The sequence below is a fragment of the Cricetulus griseus genome, chromosome 4 (assembly GCF_003668045.3).
Source record: "Cricetulus griseus strain 17A/GY chromosome 4, alternate assembly CriGri-PICRH-1.0, whole genome shotgun sequence".
Classification (NCBI taxonomy): Eukaryota; Metazoa; Chordata; class Mammalia; order Rodentia; family Cricetidae; genus Cricetulus; species Cricetulus griseus.
In genome coordinates this window covers 32,999,871-33,022,583 of record NC_048597.1, presented here as the reverse complement: position 1 = coordinate 33,022,583, position 22,713 = coordinate 32,999,871, and the positions used below count along the sequence as shown (strand labels likewise).

General features: G+C 40.4%; 1 protein-coding gene across 2 annotated transcripts in view; it reads right to left on the bottom strand.

Moving 5' to 3' along the window:
- Crybg3 (crystallin beta-gamma domain containing 3) overlaps nt 1-22,713 on the bottom strand; it is a 104,163-nt gene that overhangs the window by 14,546 nt on the left and 66,904 nt on the right. For both annotated transcript variants that reach the window (XM_035444432.1, XM_027412443.2), the window contains exons 13-17: nt 21,731-21,873; nt 21,501-21,627; nt 20,650-20,682; nt 15,681-15,790; nt 11,975-12,101 (exon numbers count right to left, since the gene is read on the bottom strand). In XM_035444432.1, the coding sequence (XP_035300323.1) occupies nt 11,975-12,101; nt 15,681-15,790; nt 20,650-20,682; nt 21,501-21,627; nt 21,731-21,873 (540 nt within the window). The remainder of the gene's footprint in view (nt 1-11,974; nt 12,102-15,680; nt 15,791-20,649; nt 20,683-21,500; nt 21,628-21,730; nt 21,874-22,713) is intronic.

The following is a 22,713-nucleotide window of genomic DNA, read 5'->3' as shown; positions in this document are numbered from 1 at the left end:
AGCCCAAACACCAACAGACATGCTAACAGGGAAGGGGTCAATCTTCTAGGGCTACAATGCTAGACAGAGAGAATGTATACCTTTAACATTGTGGGCCCAAGGGCCTAGAAATCAAGTCTTTTACTCTTTCCATAACTTTCCGTAGCAATAGAAATTGTGTATGTCTACTCTGTCCTATATGGCTCTACTAGAGGCATGTTGGTAGGAACACTGAGAATGTAGTTCACCTGACCAATGAACTAAAGCCATTTCGTTACATTTAAACTTAAATGATCATGTGGCTAGTGCATGGGATTAGACTGTGCAGAACTAGATATTACAAGATAGCAGAAAAGAAGTGAGCAATCAACTCATGGGCAGAAAGTGTGAACTAAAAGTGAAATGCTACCTAGAAGCACTGGTCTTCCTTCCGGGAACATCACTTATTGGGCTGGGAGGAGAAATTCATTACTAGTCACCAACTTCTCAATTCTCTGGTTGCTTCCCCTGAGATCCCAATAGTTGACACAATAACACTGATTTAAAAATGAGATTAAGTCCATAAGAAGCTTCTGGATGTATTGTTGAGACTTTTTCAATATCCTCATCTTCAAGGTTTTCAAAAAGCAGAGGTCAGTTTTCAGCCGACCTCTGTCCACACATCAATTTGGTGAGCCATGGCTTAGGAGAAGGGCAGACAGGCAAAGAAGGAGCCTGGAAAGGGTTCAGAATCAACCATCAACAGCTCTCTCCAGGAAAGTGTCTCCTAATGCCAAAGGTGACAGACAGTAAAAGTTTGACAGTCACACAGTGAAACTTGCAATCTGGGAGGAGGGGGCAGAGGGAGGGAGCCTATGAGAGACTGAATTTCAAATTCTTGGCATTATTCTAAGTAAAGCAGGGCGAGTGTCTTCTTTTCTTTTGACACAGGGTTTCTCTGTGTTACAGCCCTGGCTGTCCTGGAACTCCCTTTGTAGACCAGGTTGGCCTTGAACTCACTGAGATCCACCTGCCTCCCCTGTCCCACCTGTGTTTGCCTCCCAAGTGCTGGGACTAAAGGCGTACACCACCGCCCCCCTCCCCAGCCCTTCTTCTCTTTTACAGATACTTGCTAAGGCATTTTTGAAAAGGCTGCTTTTATGGTCAAACTCCATCAAATTTGTTACCTCTAGCAAGTCAACATCTTAGAAATTTATCTTAAAGATGGAAAGTTTGAGGGTACAAGAATATTTTTCTATTTAAAACGATTCAGGGAAATAGAGAAAAATGTATTAAATAACTGAGATAATGTCTTAAAGTGTTTTTAAGAGTTTAAATGAATCCATAAAGGATAGTTTAAGAGAGCAACTGGGTTAAACGGGCAAACAGTACAACCTAGCAGCATTAACCAAATAAGAGATAGGACTACTAAAGCAAACTGGGGATATGACCCACTTCCCTTCTGATATTGAAAGGGCATCATCCAGTCTGGTCCAGCAAACTTTTCACTTGAGAGCATCCATTGTTGCTAAACTCAAAGATTCCTCTTCTAGAGGTCTGATATATCAGATATGTCTATGTGTGGATTATTAAGTTTTGTACTGTTTCAACTTAAATGTTTCCTTTATAAATATGTATAAATGTATGCATACAACTGATTTGCACATGTATTCAAAGCACTGGAAGATCAGAAGGGTGATCCGGCGCTGATCTGGACATGAGTATGGAAATTATGGAGACGACTATTATGCAGAAAGAATGCTCAAGAAATATTTTTAAAAATCGTCTATGTGCTGATGCCTTCCCCAAATTTCAAGATAGCAAGATACAAAAATTAATAATAAGTATTCAAAAGTGAAGATGACAGAATAATCTCTACATAAAAGAACAATAGAAACCACAAGAATTCAATTACAAATGGAGCTCTGCAAATGTCATGGCTCTGGTCCATGTTAACTTAGAAGAGCGCCAATCACTCAGGGCTAAAGGTTCCCCTTGGGAGTCAGCAGTAACAGGACATTCCTGCCAGGTCAAGTCTGAGCCATGCAAAGTAGATATGGTTTCAAAGAGGAGTGTGTGGGCAGGTTATGAAAGAAAAAGAATGTTTGAATAATTTAAGTGAAAATTTAAATTAGAAAAAAAAAAAACACTGTTCCTCCTTGTCCTGTCAATTAGTATCTGTTGAAATAATAATAGTAATAATTACCATTGCTTAGTAAGTGCTTGTTTGTCGTTACTGCTCCAAGTGTCTAACCAGGTATATATATATATATATATAATATATATATATATATATATATATCATATATAAATAAGTATATATTCATATTTCTATGATGAGGGTCTAAAAACAATTTTCTCCATAATTTATTTGACAACAAGTTTAACCTGATTAAATGCAAGTATATTTATGATATTTACCCAATCTGTATCGATGCATAAATTTCATTCTAGAAACAGAAATGTGTTTAATTACAGAATGCTTTCTGGAACCCCTAGGGTATTTAAACTACATTCGTTCTTAAATGTGAAAAACTCCAAATCCAAAACTGCATTCACATTAGGGACATGGAACTGAATCCACACATTTAATCCCTAAGGTTTACCTCTGACGTAGGCACTACTGTTATCCACACTCCGAAGCTGAGGGGTCAAGACACCGGTCACAGAGTAAGAGCAGGGGCTGGCTCCTGAGCCTACGCCCAGTGCCCTCAGAAGCTATAAAACCCTCTGCTAATACTCTAACATGTCCTAAGTACCAATCATTTTATGATGCAGAATACCAGCGGCCAGCATGTGTGAGGTTACCCTAGGCACCGAGCTTCTGCATGTTTAGCTGGTGAACATCTAAGGTCCCAACTTTCTACACTTGCCAACTCTACCTGAAGGTCTGAGACCAAGGTGTATGTACTCCACTAGGAAAACTACAATCACATTGTCATACCTTCAATGTAATTACATAAAAAAGCTTAAATCTAAGGGCTAATTTTAACTTCTTAGGAACCAATATATGATATACTTTAACACTGTATACTTTAGTTCTTTAGGTTTCAAGTCACTGTTAACAAGGAAAATGTGCTGACTGGAACCCAGGACTTACTAACTGGCTTGGCTGTAAATATAACAGTTTTACTTAGAAAGCATTAGACACCAAGAACAGTTCTATCTGTACAGCACAACAACTTAAGCTTCCCAACTCTCTGCAAAATGACCCAGGAAGTGCAACCAAGCTAATCTAGTGACATGAACCATAATGTGTGGCCTAAATACTATTCACTTCCAAAGACATGCCAGCCTACTGGGAAAAGCTAAATGAGATGACAGTGATCTAACAGAAGGCTCATAAGCCTTTTAAAAAGACTCTCATATGAGATCCTCTGGCCCTTCAGCCTATCAAGTCCTAACTTTGGGTGAACATAAATTAATCATTGTGTGTGGGCTGCTGCCCTGTCACTCAGCACTGTGTTAACTGACTTCAGCATCAGTTCACTTCATCCTCACATGTGAGTAGATCAGAAAGTGAAGACCTAGAGGAAAAAACACATGCTTGGGTATATTCAGGTTAAGCATCAATGGTGGCATCAGAGCTGAGCCAAGAGTTAGCAGACACTGAGACTGACTTCAACAGCTACCCTTCCTACAGAACCCTTTTCGTTTATTCAGAAAAGCGAGTTTACTATTTCATGTTGGCATCCCCCTTTTAGATGAGTTTTAGTTCATTTTGAAAAGAGCAAATAACATATGGACATCCATCCGGGATCCACGTGTATTGCATCTTGATTTTCGGTTTGTATTTTTCTAACTTTCACTGGCAAATAATGTGTGTGTATTCCTTAGGTTCACCGTAGGTACAATGTAAGACGATCAAATCAGAGGTACTAGTATTTAGATTTCCTTGAATATGAAACTATCAACATCTTCTAATTTTTTAATACCACGTGTAATGAAGTATTTAACATTACATAACATTTTTGATAATAGCTAATATTTTTATTAAATAGGGATAATATGAATAATAGGAAAATTAGTATAATTCTAAAAAGGATTGTTAGCATTTAGCCCCTCAATCGGATCATATATCACGTTGAGACCTTTATAGTCTTCTAACTTTCATTTGCTTAAAATTAGTAAAAGGCTAACTAAAACTGGAGATTATGTGTAGCAACACCCCGCCCCCATTTTCCTCTATGTACCTAGATTTCTGGTATTTAATGCTCGACCAACAGTAGAGTTCAATATACAACATTTTGTATCAAAACTTTAGGTGAATGAAATGTACTGAGCACACCTAAATGTAAACTCTTGAGGTTAAAGCGGCTTCTCCTGCTTCTCCTGCCGGTGGCGTTTGGAACTCCGCTGTTCATGCATACAGCTGCCTGCTGCTAACTTCATGCTGCCTACTTTCTCGTATTCCAATGTGCTGCTGTTTTCTCTCCCAGGGTTACCAAAACACCCTCAGACTGCCCCCACTGTCGCTGCACTGCTCCTATTAGCTGCATGTGACAATCACATTCATCTGCAGGCCTCCAGGACTGGAAGGCAGTGAAGTCCTGTCAACCAACTACAGTTGCAGTCATTCTGCAGTGAAACCAAATTTTGGTACTGTCACATTTTCAAGGACTTATATCTAAAAAGAAAGGTAGCAACTGTGTCTCATTATTGTTTTAGTTTGTATTCCTGTGATCATCCTTGAGGGTTAATATCTTTTGTGTGGCGTAAGTCATGTGCTGCTCAGTTTATGAATGGTGGATTTATACCCTTTGCTGACTCTCACTTCACTGGAAGAGTTCTGCTTGTATTCTATACATGAAACCTTTACAAGTTAATACTGCAAGCATATTCTTTCAATTTGTAGCTTACTGGGGCAGGCTGAGTAATTGATGCCTGACCATTCACAACATACAAAATATCAACCCAATTCTGGGAATCAGTGGATACAGAAAAGGGAACTTTACAGACATAACTAGCAGTTAAGAATCTTAATCTGGATTACAGAGATAGTCCGAGTATAACCACAAGGTCCTTAAAGCAAGGCCAATCAGTCAGAGATCAGCCACAAGCCACAGGGAACAGATACACTTCAGAGACCAGCACGGTCACAATGAAGAAAAGCTAGTAGCCTCTAGAAGAGATAAAGAAGTGTTTTACCACCTAGAGATTTATAAAAGAAAATCTATCTGCACCTCAGTTTTACTCCAGTGAGACAGACTATTTCAGACTTCCGGCCTCTAGGATTGCAAGACAGTGAATTCCCGCTAAGTGACCACATTTTTCAGTAATTCATTAAGGCAATGCTGTTTCAGTGTCCCTACGAACACTCATGCTGAAATGTAATCTTCATCATAAAGTGTAAGGAATATAAGCTCACACAGCACAGGTGGATGGAAGAGCGGCCTTTGGGAGGGAGGTAACTAAGGTTAAATGAGGCCATAAGAGTGGGGACTGAATCCAGGGAGAATGTTCTTTAACAGAAGAGGAGAGACTACAGCTAGGGAGCTCAGTTCCCCACCCAGTGTGCACACCTCCACCCCACCCCTGCTGCCTGAGGACTCTGCAGCCCCCACGAGCAAGCTCTATCTTGCACTTCCCATATCCCTCAATCATCAGCTAAACACATATTTTTTTTTTTTTCATTTGTAAAGTACCAAGCCTGAGGTATTCACTCATCATAGAAGCCAAACTTCTAGGCCAAGCCACCATGGAGACACTGGAGAAACAAGGTCAGACTTCTGCTCCCATGGTAATGTAGTCACAGGCTACCCAACAAGACACTGGGCCAACATTTATTTGTCCCAGCTTGGCAGCTTGGAAGTCACACTCACCTCCTCTAACAGCCAATGACTGCTCAGGTATCCTACTCTAATGTCTCTGCCCATTATTCTTAAAACAGCCTGATGGGCTTTGAAGCACTTTATCAATGGATGGCAGTGGTTGATGGCTTCCCCCATTATCCTTTAACTTACAAAGCTACATGAAACATTTTAAGAGGATGAGATCCAAGTCCATGGCAAATTCAAAGTCCAGCTCCTGCTATGCAATAAATTAGGGAACAAGAATGAACTACACACAGCTACTTACTGTTTATATTTGGTAAGTTTGCATCATTTGTCTAATTATTAAACAATGCACGCCTGATTTTCATGATCATTGGCTAAGCAGAGGGGACTATAAGTCACTGTCTTTCTTAGAATTTTTAGAATTTAGTACTGTAAAGAGAGAGACACCATGGCCACAGCAAACACTACAAAGAGAACATTTGGTTGAGGCGGCAGCTTATAGTTCCAGAGGTTCAGCCCATTATCATCACAGTAGGGAGCTTGGTGGAATACAGGCAGACATGGTACTGGAGAGGTAGCTGAGAATCCTCCATCTTCCAGGCAACAGAAGTCAACTGAGACACTGGGCAGTATCCTCAGAGCCTACCCCTTACCCGCAGTGACACACTTCCTCCAATGAGGCCATGCCCATCCAACAAGTCTATGCAATAGTCTCTCCATTCAAATTGACATGGGAGGGCCTAGGCCACTGTGTGTGGTGCCACACCTTGGGCATGCGGTCCAGAACATAAGAAGGAGGGCTGAACAAGGCCATGAGGAACAAGCCAGTAAAGCATCTTTCCGCCATGGCCTCTGCTTCTTCTGTTCCTGCCTCCAGGTTCTTGCCTTGGGCTCCTGTCCTGTGTTCCCTCAATGATAACATGTGACCTGAGAGTTGTAAGTTGAAATAAACCCTTTCCTCCCCTAGTTGCTTTTGGCCATGGTATTCTGTGACAGTAATAAAAAGCAAACTCAGACATGCTTCAGACATGAGGTTACCTGTGGTTATTTAATTTAGATCTTAACGGCCACAAGCAGAGGAAACAAAACGTGCATTTGTTTCTACAAAACAGCACAAAATGAGAAAATGATGAAGGGCACTGGCAGGGAGCAAGGGGAGGGAGAGCTTCATGAAGGAGAACTGACAGCAGAGCAGGGACGAGACTGTACCACAAGGTCACACATAAGATGCACATAAGAAACGAATGGACAGCCGGGCGTTGGTGGCGCACGCCTTTAATCCCAGCACTCGGGAGGCAGAGCCAGGCAGATCTCTGTGAGTTCAAGACCAGCCTGGACTACAAGAGCTAGTTCCAGGACAGCCTCCAAAGCTACAGAGAAACCCTGTCTCAAAAAACCAAAAAAAAAAAAAAAAAGAAAGAAAGAAATGAATGGACAGCTCAGAGGGAGAGAGTACACAGGCTTCATAGTGGTTTGGCGAAAAGAGGGAGAGGAGAGCAAGACAGAGGAGAGAGAGAGGAGAGAGAAAGAGATGAAAAGAGGGGAGGGAGAGGAGAGAGAGAGGAGAGAGGAAAGAGGGGAGAGAGGGAGGAGAGAGAGAGAGAGAGAGGAGAAAGTGTATTGAGGAGAGGGAAGCGGAAAAAATACAGTATAATATCCAGTACTCAGCTACCGATTAGATGTTTGAAATCACAAAGTGACTTGAGCAAGGACAGATGGCAGTGCCAGCAGATAGGGCTAGTAATGATGATGCATTTCAACACAATTGGAGGCTGAAAGAAGAACAAATCTATGAGGGGAAATGGGATGCTGCTACAGAACTTCTGCCAAGGATGTACTCGGAACTCATGGAGGTTTTAGGGACAACAGACTGCTGCTTATGACACAGACTTGGAATTGGCTATGTTGACTGAGGTGAGAGGTAGAGCTATAGCAACAGAAACCAAAAGAGAGAAAGTGGCCAAGGACAGGTATCTGGGAAACACACTCTGAGGTGCAGGAGGAAGAGAACATCTGCATTTCATGACACAAGCTCACTACATTATCTAATTCTCTGTTGTCTTTTATTTAGTGCTTCCTGAAATGTCTGGTACATGATAGGTTCAAAGTAACTACACTGAGTAGGCAAATGTAGAATGAATATTCAATAATAGTATGCTGAAGTATTCTTAATATTTCTACAGAGAATTCAGTCACTTTAAACATTTTCCCCCAATCTGCCAGGCATTGGTGGCACACGACTTTAATCCCAGCACTCGGGAGGCAGAGGCAGGTGGATCTCTGTGAGTTGGAGGCCAGCCTGGTCTCCAGAGTGAGAAACCCTGTCTCGAAAAAACAAAATAAATAAATAAAATAAACATTTTCCCCAATCAAAGCATGATAGAAATCCTTTAAACTTTCTTCTCCCAACTTACTGATTACAAATTACAGTTGTGTTTTCTATTGCCGGAGCCTGCACGCATGCCACCACCACACTGTGCGTGACCTTCCTGTCCTCAGGGTGCTCTTCTGCACCCAATACAACCATTTCTAAATATAGACGGCCACGGTTTCAGCCAAACATGTAAGCTTTTTTAAACTTAACAGCTGATCTCTTTCATCTTAGAAAAAACATCTGGTCATCATCACCAGGGACACCAAGCAAGGTTGGTAAAAGTCTTTCAGAGAAACAACCAAAGGAACCGGCTCTGAGGTGATCTGAAGCTTACACTAAAGAAAACAATCGCACTCCAAGACAAGCTGGATGAAACCTCTGGGCTCCAAGTTCACTTTCCTGCACCACCTGCTCTGCTCTTACTTTTTTTGGATGCTGATCAAAACCAATGAGTTTCCCACCGTAGATCCTATAAGGAATCTAAGAGGGAATCTTGACCACATTTTATCACGTACCATGCTTGTCATTTGACAGGTCACCATCCTTTTCTTTTTTAAAAAGGACACTGGCTCTGTGACAAGGACAGAAAGAAGAATACACAGAAGTCTTTCAAATTTCCCCACCGTGTTCCCCAAACAAAGACAACCTGAGTTCCTATGAGTATGGTGGACTGTTGGAATACTGTCTTGCCAACTTCACCAGTGCTGGGGGAGGAAAGAAAAAAGCCAATTTTCCCAACCCATTGGTGAGTCTTTGTCTTAATAACTTTCAGCGATAGAACAGAAGCAGACACGTGGCACCTTGCCTGTGCAAAAGCATCCTGTGTGACTCTCTGGCTGGTTTTTATTTTCTCCTGTCTTCCACTCTCATCAACAGTCCTGTCCCTGATCAAAGATGATCCGATCACACTCGTCTACCAATAAGACACATCAGAAAGTTACAATCAATGCTCAGTCTGAAATGAAGCCACTCAACAGCTCTGTGATGGGTGAGACTGACGTGAAAAAACAAATCTATAAACACCTGTGTCAAAAAGTACTAAGATTCTGGGGCTTCTGCGAAGTTAATATACAACATTCCCTTTAACCTTATGAGAAGTAGGGATGGATGGAGTTCCTTTTCATGCCCACTATATTTCTTACAGTGTATTTATCTGCACTGGAACTAAAAGCTGTTAAAGGTTTGGAAATACCTGTTCTAACGGTTTGTTTCTGAGGTGTTAACTGACACCGGATAAAGTAAGAGACTGTCCCAGGTCATATTAGTGGGAACCAAATTAAAAACAATGTGGAAACAAGGCAGGAAAGCTGCTTTCACTGTGAAATTATTACAACACTACAGATTACATACCCCAGGGCCCCAGGACAGTAGCATCCATCTTTACAGATGGAAGTTAGTTTGGATAAAACTGTCATTTATAGAACACACTGATCCCATATGAAGATGAAGTCTTAAGGTTCTTCAATTATGGTACCAGGTAATAGGTCTTAATATTATCTACAAAACTGCAGGCAATACCCTTGCAAATTGCAATACTCATCATCCAAAGCAAAGCCAACAGATTACCTTATACATAAACTTAGCCAGCCAGGCAGAAACATTTCCTGCAAGGAGTCTGGAATCACACTGGATTGTGGCATAGGCACATATATAAAAATGGGCTATCGTCCCAAGACCACAGTGGAGAGACAAAGCAGACAGAATGGGGAAACAGAAGATCAGGGTCTATGACTGTCCAGGGAAAAGAGACATGGACACTACATGTGACTGGCACCTGGAGAGTTGGCTCCTTTTCAGGGAATGGTGGCCTAGGTACACTGATTTCAACACACATACTTTATATCAAATAGCATGCGCAAAAGCTGGCCTTCTGGTGACTAAGTCAGTTTCACATGTTCTTCCTGATGGGCAGAAAATGCCCTGCACATACTTTTTAAGCATTCCTGTAGATGGAAGTTTCTGTCCTGTCCAGCCCTGAAGCCACTCAGTCCCAAATAAACACACAGAGGCTTATATCGATTAGGAACTATTTGGCTGATGGCTCAGGCTTATTGGCTTGCTCTCTCTTAATTATTAACCCATTTCTACTAATTTGTGCATCTCCACATGGTTTTGGCTTACCAGAGAATGCCCAGGCATCCTACCTTCCCAGTAGCTACATGGCATCTCCTCGGGACTCCCTGTGTTCCTCCTCACAGAATTCTCCTAGTCTGGTAGCCCCACCTATACGTCCTGTCTGGTTACATCCTGCCTGTCCACTGGCCAAAACAGCTTTGTTCATCAACCAATAGGAGAAACACATATTCACAGCCTACAGAAGGGCGTCCCCCATCACACTGCAGTCATTGGGTTCTACTTTTGTACAGATTACCTAAACTGTAGTTGATTCAGTTCACCAAATTAAAAATCTTGCAAAACCCTTTTAATAAAGTGCTTGCATATTTAGGACATCTTTTGTTTTCAGAGTTAATTAACACCAAGCATTATTATCTCTGTAGATGTGACCAGTGGGAATTTCCTTTAAAACTTAAATCCCTTTCCTTGTTAATGTGGATGGCTTTCCAATGCTTTTTCAATGCGACCAGGATCTGTATGACAATATCACATTTCCTGTCTCTGTGCCTCTTACCATTTTAGTGACAGACAGGAAGCATTAGGAGCCACTTATTCTTTTGAGTTAGTGTCCCTGTGCCAAGTGAGAGACACCAAGAAGTCTATTTCTACTCTCTCCTCAGCCAAGATGCTATTCTTAGTCTGATACCAAGAATACTCTCTCCAGGAATGCCTTGTGAAACAAGATGACTCTGCTAAGGTTCAGATCAAAGGAGCTGAGTTTGGGCATTATCCTGGGGTCAGCTCCGGTGGGAAGGTCTGACACTCTCACTATTATCTAGGGTTCTTCACCAGCTCTGCATACATCTCCTCAAACTCTGACCAGACATGTCCTTGCAGAATCATCGTAATACGTATTCTGGACTCTCATCACTTCTGTTGCACAGACCCTAGACAACAGCAGCCCAGGCCTGACAGCCCAGAGTGCGGATACTGGTTTTCTGATGCTTACATTTCTGAAGACATGTGAGGCAAAGAAGAATTTATTTATTCTACAAATATGGGCCTCCATGGGGACTCAGATAACTTCATACAGACTAGGCATTAAAGTCCTAGCTTCCTAAATTCAAGTTTAAAGTCAATGCCAATGGTGCTCTATGTCTTGATGGACCTTGGAAACCCAAGTATCAAATTATCCTATGACTCAGTCATGATGAAAAACTATCAATTACAATGTAAAGGTAACTATGGTATCCTATTTATAATTAAGCAGCTATAACAATTTTGGGGCATCTCATTTAATACTTCAGTGGATTTAGAGAGTCAATTTTATTGTTCTTATTATATGAGAAAAATTGCCAGTTTCAACCAAGATGAAGAGAAGTGCCAAACTGAGATTTAAGCACAAGTCTACATTACTCTAATGCTTGGAGATTACATTCCTACAAATTACCTTTGGCTGGATTTCAGGAGTGAACCTCAATTTCATAATGACCAATAATTAAACTACTCCTCTTTTGGTAATTTGGTATTTCCCATTGTAATAATTTTCTAATTTCATGCTATAAACTATTCTTCAAAGAGCTATGCCTTTCATGTACATTATTGTAATTCGGACTTGTTAAGAACCCTGTGAGGTACTGCTGCCTCCTTTGCAGACTAGCAAGTTCAAGTTCAGAGAGACAACCTAATTTGCCTAGAGTTACAGTGCTGGGAGGTGGTGCAGCTGGACTCAAATGCTTGCCTCTAATGCATGCACCCCAGGTGCATATACAGCTCTGTCTCATAACCACAAGGTCAGCACATCACTCACGTAGTCAATGGGCTTGAGAGCTCTGACTCTAGCTGATGGGCAGCCACAGGAAGCAAGGTCAACGTAGAGGCCTTCTTCTAATACACACTGGTGATAGAAAACATCTTCTTGGTAATACAGGAGCCAGCTATAAAACAAGCAGTAAGACACTCAAATTACATTTCATCCTCAAGGTTGTCCTGTCATCCAGCTGTAGAAACTAGTACACAAGTCATGGCAGTTTGGGGCAGTGCCGGTCAACAAACAGTGACTACTCTTGTTTTCTTTCTGCTTACTATGCCCCAGACATGAGGCACAGACACTGTTTCATGGTGTCCTCAATAAGGGCTTAAGTTGAAGATACAAGTTCATTTTTACAATCACCATACTATACTAAACATTATAAAAGTTAAGGCAATTTTCCTAAGATTCACCCATTAAATGGCAGGGCTGAAACCTAAAATAAAAAGACATCTACTTTACACTAAAAACATTTTGTAAATTTAGTGCCTTTTAAGAAAAACAAAAAACCCTGGGATCAAATTATTATCATGATTAATCACAGGAATTAAGCTATTTGGGGGAAAGTTTTAAAGTGTATCTGTCACTTTTATATCATACAGTTAAGAGAAAAACATTTTTTGAAGTGAATCCTTCATGTTAAGTTGCAGTCAATACACCATATGGCAAGAACCTGGCTAAGGTTGCTTTTTCTAAAGGAGAAGACCAAGGGAAAATTTATTGGCTATTACTGGTTTAGTTAGGGTGCATTTAAGTTTTAGCCCATAATTGAAGAATGTTAGTACTGTCTGTACTTTACCTAGACCACGTTAATTCTGTATTACTATAGGAATGTCGGTGGCATTGCACTTTACTGTCATTTTATCCTGTTTGATGAATGTTTCACTACCAACATTTATCAAGGCTTTTAAATGTATTAGGCAGGAAGCTGAATCCTTCATTTGCAGTATTCTATTTAGTGCTTAAGAGTCTACTGGAGCATGGCTCAGCGGCAGAGCACTTGCCCTGCACAGGTGAGACCCTAAGTTCCATTCCCAGCACCAGGAGGAAAAGATAGTTCTTAGAGGAGGTACTATTTATCCTTCCTCCTTTGCACATAAGGAGTCTGTGTACCAGGGGATGACCCATTGCCTAGAGCTACATAGCTGGCAAGGACTGGACTGGGAGGACTCTGTATACCAGGGATGATGACCCACTGTCCAAAGTTTCACAGCTGGGAAGGACTGGACTGGGCTCATCTCCAGGTCTCCTACAAAAACTAGATGCTGAGTAACTACTTCATTAAGATGCGTTGTCTCCACGCTTCTAAAATTCTTTTCATTTAGAGTTTAATACTTATACTTCCAGCATATAAGGGCATACGTGTCTAATTTGTCCTAGATTTCAGCACTGGGAGAGAAAACAAAGACTTTCCTGCAGGAAAACTTCAGCACTTCTTTTTACTTGATAAATGAAAATTCATTTTGTAGAACATATTCTTTTTCACATTAGTGGAGAAGAAACTCAAAACCAAATAGTATGAAAACTATTTCAGGACCTCACTATATTTCTTTCTTACAAAAGAGTGGCAGGTAATCTTTCTAAACTTACAAGATTTTACGTTTTAGTGCTGTAAAATCCTCAAACCCTTTGGAAGCAAATATAAAAAACAGTAACAGATACAGAAAAGATCAAACTGGAAGAAGGAAACACAGAAGGAAACCACCGCTTGGATGTATCTGGATGAGTAGTAAGCAAGTCTTAAAATTCTGCATCTTAATGGAGACAAGTAGGTAAGGAAGGGGCGTGAGTAGTCTACCTGGCAATTGAAAAGTAAAAAGCAACTTGGAAAGGTGGTGGCTTTGGGACAGTGGGGAACAAACAAGCCCTCCATTTAGTACCAGAAATTATTTCCAACGGCGAAGGCTTTCTCGAAGTTATTTAAGGGACAACAAGAAGTAGGTGATGTTGAAATAATACATACTAGCTCTATTAGTATCTAAATTTTTTTTAAAAACACATCCAATAGAATAAATAAATACTACCTGCTGGCTCCATTTATCAATGATCCACAACTTTTGCAAGGATTGGCAAACCAGGACTGCGTACCAGACAGTCCCATTGTTTACTCTCAATACAGCCCACAAGCTGAAATGATCTCTAAAATTTTATATGCTTTTTAAAATTAAAAGAACGCTATTTATATGTATGTGGTACATATACAATGCAAATCTCCATGTGCACCAGTAAAGCTTCACCACAATTCAGCTGTTCCTATTCACCGAGTTAAACCAGTGGCTGCTGGCTTCTGTGATACCAGGACAGGGAATGGCACCAGGGACAGAGCTTGCCAAGTCGCCATCTGGCCTTGCCCAATGGACAAGACCACTGGCTGGTGGAGGGGCAAGGACAATGAGACCAGCTAATGGTACACGGCCTGGGAAAGGAAGAGATGAACTTGATCTGCCTTAACAACAACGACTAGAGATAAAGGTTGATGAGGGAATATATTAAACTGCAATGTGGGGCATCGATCGAGACCTGTTCACAGGAGAGGAAAGGTATACTGACAAGCAGGAGGGACTCGGAAGTGCTATTAGGTAGACACCGGAAATGTGGTGAATGCAACCAAACTACAGACTTAAAGATGGCTACAATAGTAATATTGTGTCACAGATATTTTATTATAGAAACAATAGACTACACTTTAGCCCAAAGAATCATACAGCTTCACATGTGAAAAAGATTGACCATGCTGTTAGAATTGGAAGAATAAAGAATTTAGAGGTCTTTTTTTTTTTTTTTGAAAAATGATTAAATGACAAAAAAGGTGAGGAGTAGTTCCAGAACCCTAACTCCAAACTAGATTCCTTAATTGTGAAACAGATATAAAAACTATTTTAAGCAAACAGGAATGATATATCGTATACCTGTATCACAATAAACAAGAAGAATCCTAGAGACTGCTATTGGGTTCAAGCTTCAAGCTGAAGATCAGAAAAGCAAAGCAGCCAGCCACTAGCTCTCACCTCTACACCTCAGATCAAGAGACTACAGGGTCTATTCTCAAACTGCTCCAACTTCACTGCTCCTCAGATTCACTCAGACTGCTATGCCCTCCTCAGTGTAGCTGGAGACTAACTCTCAGAGTGAATGCCTCCACCTTTTGCATTTCTCAAATCCTGGGATTAAAGGCGTGTGCTCTGATTCACTCTCTGGTAGCCCAGGGTGGTCTTGGACTCAGAGATCCATCTGCCTTTCTCCTGGGTACTGGGATTAAAGGTGTGTACCACACTGCCTGAGCGCTATAGCTTGAGGCTGGCTTTGCTTTCTGAATTCTTAGGCAAGCTTTAGTAAATCATAAATAACGTATCACCACACTTGCCTAGACATAAGTAGCGGCTATTTTATGACATTTTATTATGCTGTACAATAAGCATACAACATAAGCATTAATCTTAGAAAATCATCTAAGAAAATATTGAGAAATAAAACCATTAAAAGGCCTTTAAAGTTGGATAATCAACATTTTTTTTATACTCTGTATCACTAAAATTACAAATTCAGAAAGATTAACAGACTAGTTAGAAACTGATCTGTTTTTAAAAAGGTAAAAAAAAAAATTTTACTGTGTAGGCACAAGAAAAAGAAAAAAAGCTTTCCCTCTGAAAACTTAAAAAGAAATTTGGTTTTAGGTAAGAGCAGAAGAGTAGAGAAGCACACTCACCAGCCACGGAGAACCTTGAAGGAGGATGGCAAGAATGAGGTCAGGTCAGCACATTCTTTTATAAAATCTATGCACTCGCCTTGGAAGCCCGGTTTGCTGAAGGCTTTGAGCTGTGAGAACACAGTAGTAATTGATTGTGAAATGGCCATTAACATCATCACAAGCAAATGCACTTTAACACACTCAAACGTCCAGCAGGGTATTAGATTCATGTTTTATTTACTATCAGTAAAGTTATGTGAAGAGTAGCAACATTCTCCTTAATGTGCCTTTATTTCTTCTTACTTGGTTGTGAGAATGGAATTTCAGTATTTATCACTTTCATCATAGTTTGCATCAAACTGTGTGGGATTAGCCCCTGATTTACAGTAAAGAAAGAGAGGCATCCATGTCATACATTCTGGGTTATGGCTTCTTCAGTTTTCTGGTAAGAATATCTTAAATATACAGTTTATAGCTGAATATCATTTGACTTTTTGTCAAGATAAGACAAACACACAATGAAGTCCCAACTAAAATTCCCTTTTGAGCTTGAAAACAGCAAGTTGCAGCTCTCGAGGCCTTGCATCAAAAGTAAGAATAAACTAATGAGCTCTACAAATAACTATTTCCTAAACCTCTGGAGACTCTACCTGGCCTGGCCTAAGGGGCATGCTGCACTGACACGCTTGCATAGTAAAGGAAGGCATGGTAACAAATGACCTGCACACAGTCCTCCTACCCAGGCAGCCATCAGAAACAAGACTCCTTGAGCCATGGATGCTCACCGCCTTCATCTTCCCAAGGGTCCTCTAACGGGATCTGTTTCTTGACAGACCCATCCTGCCTGACTCTGCTTGGTCTGATATTGAAGATCAGCCAAAAGCTAGGAAGTGAGAACACCAATGCTGCCCTGAACAACTGTGGCTTCTCTCACAATGTGACTTCCTGTTGAGAAACCACACTGTATTGGTGCACCAAGCACCAAGGGATTGCCGGTCTTAAGGAGAAGAAGATCTACCACATTTCAGTCAGGCTCTTTCTCAGGTAGACAGGACAGTAAGAAAAGAGGAAGTCCCAAAGGAGATGTATGTGTCACAATGTTCATTTTCATTCAGGCTAGAGATGTGAGCGTCAGTACAGAACTTGCTCAGCATGCACGAGCCCGATCCCAGCTCCTCACTCCAAATAACAACAACAAAAACACTACACTTCAACATTTCACCATCAAGTGAGGAAATATCAAATTCTAGACACCAACAATTCGGGGGCAGGACAAGAATAAACTTGAGTTTATTCTTTTGCCTCTAAAATGAGAAAGTATGTGGTTAAGTAAACATTAGGCCAAACCTACAAAATAACCACCTGATTTTGGCCACCCATCAGTGCATCAGAATAGAACAACTCTCACAATAACGCCATCCACAAAAGCATCCTCAGGATATTACAAGCCACCTCTATGCTCAGGACCTGTAAACAATTAAGTTGTAGTTTCCACTCCTAATGAAATTAAGTGATGGTGGTTTTGAAAAATTAAGGTTGGAGAAAACTTAACTACACAAATCACTATAGTATTTTCCTTTAGACCCTAATGGAAAATAGATATATAAAACAGCCCAATGGGTTGCTTAGAAACTAAGCAACTAGAAAAAACAGATATGAGTTATCTTCAAACTGCATGCATCACCATGGACCATGTGGAAATGTGCCTATAACTACCAGCCTCCTCCAGGGAAGTCTACAGAAGCAAGAAAATGGAGAGAAGAAAGGAGGGAGTGAGAAAAGCAAGAGGGAGGGAGGAAAGAAAATAAAATTCTGCCACTTGATGACGAGGTATCTTTTTACACACAGGACCATATTTCTTCCTTAGAACTACCCTCTTGAGGAAGAAATTATCAACATTTTATGAGTAAGATTTCATAGAAATCTATTTTACTGTGTAATTTTTCATTTATGATACACATGAAGAAAATATAATGGGGTCTAACCTGACAAATTAAAAATCCAGTAACTTAATTGTTGACCAAACACAGATAGCCTGCTCAACTTACTCCACAGGATCAGCAGGGACTGTCAAGGTTATTTCCTTTCCTTTACAGTAAGGTAATTTCTAAGAAGGTCCTTCTCTCTAATACTTCCCCAACCATTTTGACCATCTTCATGGATGCACAAAGATTGTTGAATAAACAAACAAAAACCTCTTTCTTCGCATCTTCAATTACATCCTATATAAATCAGTTTCTCGTTTCAACTAAATATCCTATAGAAATTTTACCTTCCTGATCACCCAGGCAAGATTTTCTTTGTTTAAATAGTTCTTCCTAGGTGTTTCTGGGCTTTCAATGTATAAAAATCCCCCTGTATCAGTGATTCTCTACCTTCCTAATACTACAGCCCTTTAAAACAGTTCCTGTTGCAGTGACCCCCAGCCATAAAATTATTTTGTTGCTACTTCATAACTGTCATTTTGGCACTGCTATGAATCTTAGTGTAAGCACCTGATATGCAAACCCCCAAAGGGGTTGCAACCCCCAGGCTGAGAGCCGCTGCTCTATACAACAGCAAGCAAAGCCATTATAAACTCCATCACTTCAAAGTCACTGAAGCTAAGTTATGCGACAGAAGAAATTACCTGGTTTCTTTTTCTCTGCAGAATAACAGTTCAGTATTTCAGAAATTCTAAACAATCATATTTGCAAATAGACTTGAGAAAGGTCCTAAGAATCCAAGGCAGTTGGCTAAGTCAAAGGGGGATAGATTAGAATACTGGCTCACTATAGCCTGAAAAGAAATAAACTTTTGTAATATTTAATCTAGTAATGTTTATGACATTCAATACCTGCTAAGTTGGAGAGATGACAATGATCCATACTCTGTTTAATGTTTTTGTTTTGGGGGAAATAAAAATAAAATTAAACATCACCTCCAACAATGGAGAGCTCTACCTACTATGCCATGTGAATCTTGAGTTGATAATCAAACTTAGTGACAGGTCTGCATCTCAAGAGAAAAGCACTCTCCACCATAAATGCTGTTTTTTTTTTGTATAACAATTAAATGTATATTTTCATGCCTACAAAACCAGCAATCCTATGTTTATGACGCTAATGATGTATATATTACTCTCTACCCATTTTCTAGAGTTTATCCCTCTTGAGCGGCTTATAGGTTCCCTTGAGATAATTAACATAAAATGAAGAATTTCCTCTTGGACTTGAGCCCTGAAATGTAACTGCATCCTTACCCAGACATGAAGAATACCGTAAGTAAACACAGCCAAGATTTGCTTGTTTTTGTTTAGGTCAATCTAAACAAGAAAATGGGCCAACTCAGGGGATCTGATGCTGTAGAAACAAAGAGGCTTTGTACACACATTACCAAACATCAGCTATCATAAACCTGTCTGAAAAGCTGATTTCACAATCACGGAGCTGCAGCTAGAAATAAAGAAGCACAGGGGATTCACTGGGTGTAGTCTACCACTTCCCTCTTCCAGTGCGTCTGGAAACACTATAAAGAAAATCCAGCAATCTGGCCCCAAACAATGAAGTTCATTTTCAAAAACAAAGAGCAAGGAGTTGGGAGGGGGGGAAAGAACTTAGAAGAATGGGATGTTTAATCTGCACTAGATACTCAAAAAAGAAAAAAAAAACAGTTTGAAATTATCCCCCTCCCCCGTTAATGTCTTTAGCTACATATGTTATATTGATTCATATAAAAACATGTGCTTTAAAGACCCACAGCTGGACGTTTCCAAAAATCCAAACTCAAGGTTCTGGCAGGAACTGTCTCTAAACACAACTACTCAATTATGTCCAAAGAGGAACTGTTCTCCAAGGTCTCCGCTAAATAGGAACTAATAAAAACCTCAAAGCATTTCCAGTGAGGAGAACGGGACTGAACTAAGCTGGACTGAAATGTTAAGACACTGACATGAAAACTGTATACACTCAGAGAAGACTTACACCGGGTTACAATAGTCAATGTCACTGATCATCAATCACCGAATGGGCTTTGCACAGGGATTTTAAAAGAGGCGGGGAGAGCTGTGTTCTTCCTCCCCTGTTTTTCTCTCATTGTGTCTCTGTCCCTGTCTAGTCCTCCTTTCATGTAAGACCTTGAAAACAAACTACAGGATGTCTACTTTCCTTCCGCTAGCTGTATGATAATGTCACTGACTTCAATTCAGAATCTCAAGTTTTATGTTCGTTCATGAGGTTAATAAACACAGAATTATTACAAGTACTAAGCAAGCAGTTACTAGACCTTAGCAGATGGTAAACCAACACTAGGCTTTCGTGTCCTAGCCAAACCCTTTAGAACATGTGTGCACACACCAGGGGGTGGGGAGAAACTGGAGAGAGACAGGGAGGTTTAAGGTTACTAGAGCTTTAATAAAATCATACAAGTATATGAAATCCTTGTACAAGGCAATGAGAAGGCTCAGTGGGTAAAGGTGTTTGTCACTAAGCCTGATGACCTGAGTGTAAAGACCAGAAATCTACATGGTTAAGAGCAAACCAGTTGTCCTCAGCCTGCCACACACATGTACCAGGCCAGGGGAGCACACCCCTCCCCAGAAAATAAAGAAATTAATGTAGTAAAAATGTTTTCCAAGCCTGTGTACATAATAAGCATAGTGAGAGAGGGGCTGCAAGCTCTTTGCTCCTCCAGGAATGCTGGGATATGAGCTACTAAGCGAGACAGTGACAGGGACAGAGCGGGCAATAGGAAAGACAGAGGTCAGGTTCCAAGGACCCACTATGGTCAGAGCACCAGCTCTGTCAGGAGGAAATGCTGTGGCAAATCCCAACCAATCCAAATCACAGAAAGGACACTTCTCTGCTCAAAGACACCGAGTACAACAGAAACTTGCTTTTTCACATAGACATGTAAAAGTTATCTCAGGGAAAGAGAAAGATTTGAGAAATTGTAAATGCTTTTGGTAAATACTCCAACAATGACACATTAAGACTATTTTGAAACATACCAAATGTGGAGGCTCATTTATTCCAAGTGGTTCCTGAAAGACATTAAGATGTTTTAAAAATGGCATCATATCATCTTAGCTGGCTTTAGAATGTTTTGCAAATATCCCTAGAAAAAGATTTTTATGACCTCACCAATTTACTAAATTCCCTCACCTTGCTGTGACCCCTTCTGTCCCCAAGAACCTATGGCATTTTCTTGGAATGACTTTAGTAGTCATGACTAATTTGAGTACTCCTGTAGCTAGGGGAAAAGAGTGCATGGGCCTCAATTTCTGACACTAAGGCAGAGACATCCTAGCCACTCTGTGGTACTTCTCGTTTACCACGGCCACGGTGCCTGACACTTTATGGTTTTACACACAGCTCCCTCTATGATGGGCTGTTCTTTCTGCTTAAAGAATTCCCATAAGGTATCCCAGGTATCCTTTCCTTTGGCAATGTCTTAACTCCCATGAATGGAGTGTCCTTCTCTACCTCTTCCAGCATGAACGACACACTTAATCTTCTTCTTAGCCCCACTGTCATTAACTGCCCATGAATGTCTCTCCCTTTAAGAGATCAAGAGCCATCAGGGCAGGCACACTCATCCTGTGTCTCCAGTGAGTCAGCACAGTGTCTAACAAGTCAGAAGCAGGAAACCATGCTGCTGAATGAACTGGGTCTATAAAAGGGATGCCTCAAGTAGTGTTCAGATATACTAGCTCCCTCCACAACCAGTAGAGACTTATTTACTGTATACAGAAACACAAAAAGAGAATCCAAATCTAACCACATTAAAACAATGTTCTACACAGTCAACTGGACCCTGTGACATGCTTCTGGCCATCGGTCTGCCCCACACTCCACTCACCAGCTGGATTGGTCGGATTGACAAGATTGTATTACTTGATCCTCCCCAATCAAAAAAGCATTTGTATTTTCCTTTCTCTAAGATGTACTGGTCTCCACAGAAGAACTTCTGGCAGTAGGCAACCCATCTAGTAGGGAGAGAATAGGAGAGCAGTAGAATCAAGAAGCTCCCAGCTTTAAGCCCCTACGACTTTCCCCCTACCCCCGGCTCTTGAGGCTGGTGCTACGTACACTCCACTCTTCACATGGATGGATCTTGTTTCCCGGCCAAAGCCAATTTCTTCTAAGTCTGAAATTTCCTGATTTGTAATGTCAATGAACTTCCCACTTTCAAGGTCAGATTCAAACAGTGTGATAGCGGATTCTATAAAATTCTGAAAAGAGGGAAGAGGGTTGTTTAAAAACATACACACACACACACACACACACACACACACACACACACACACACACACACTCGACACAATTCCACATACTGTCACGATAGTGTTCACACAAATAATTCCAGGAAGAACCTTCAAGGCATGAAATACAACATAATCTCTACTCCAATATAGATTACAGAAACTTAATCTAGATTGCTATATGGTTTACAGAAAAACATTAAGTCTGGCTTTGCTCTAATCTGAAAAGAATACATGTCAAATAAATAGAAATCAGTCACCAATTTTAGGTAAACTGCTAGGATTAGATGTATCACATGTAACAATAATTACAGAAAATACTCAAAACTTTCACTTGAGCAAAATCTCACAAGGCAAAGTAAAAACAATGTACTGTGAGCAACAGGAAGCATGGTTTTATGAGCCCTCAATACAACTGAGCTTTAAAAAAGCTACTTGTTCAATAATCAAACACTGTTTCTAAAGTTGTCATCTTATGAAAACTTTAAATATATACACATAATCTAATAAAGACAGAGGCCACTCACAGGGGCAACATCAGAGCCAAACACATAAATTCCTCATTTCACTGGTAAATTAAGAAACATTAAAATGACTAGATGCAATTTTGCGTCGAAGCCCTTCAAGGAAGAGATTTAAATAATATATAATAAAACATACATGTTATGAAAATCGAAAAAATACTGAACAATTTTTCTTTCTCTCTATCCAATGATAAACTCAATTGATGTTAAAAGATTTTACATATGTATGTATATATAATTTCTCTATCAACATTCCTTTTTGCATGTGTAATGCCACCAATATTTG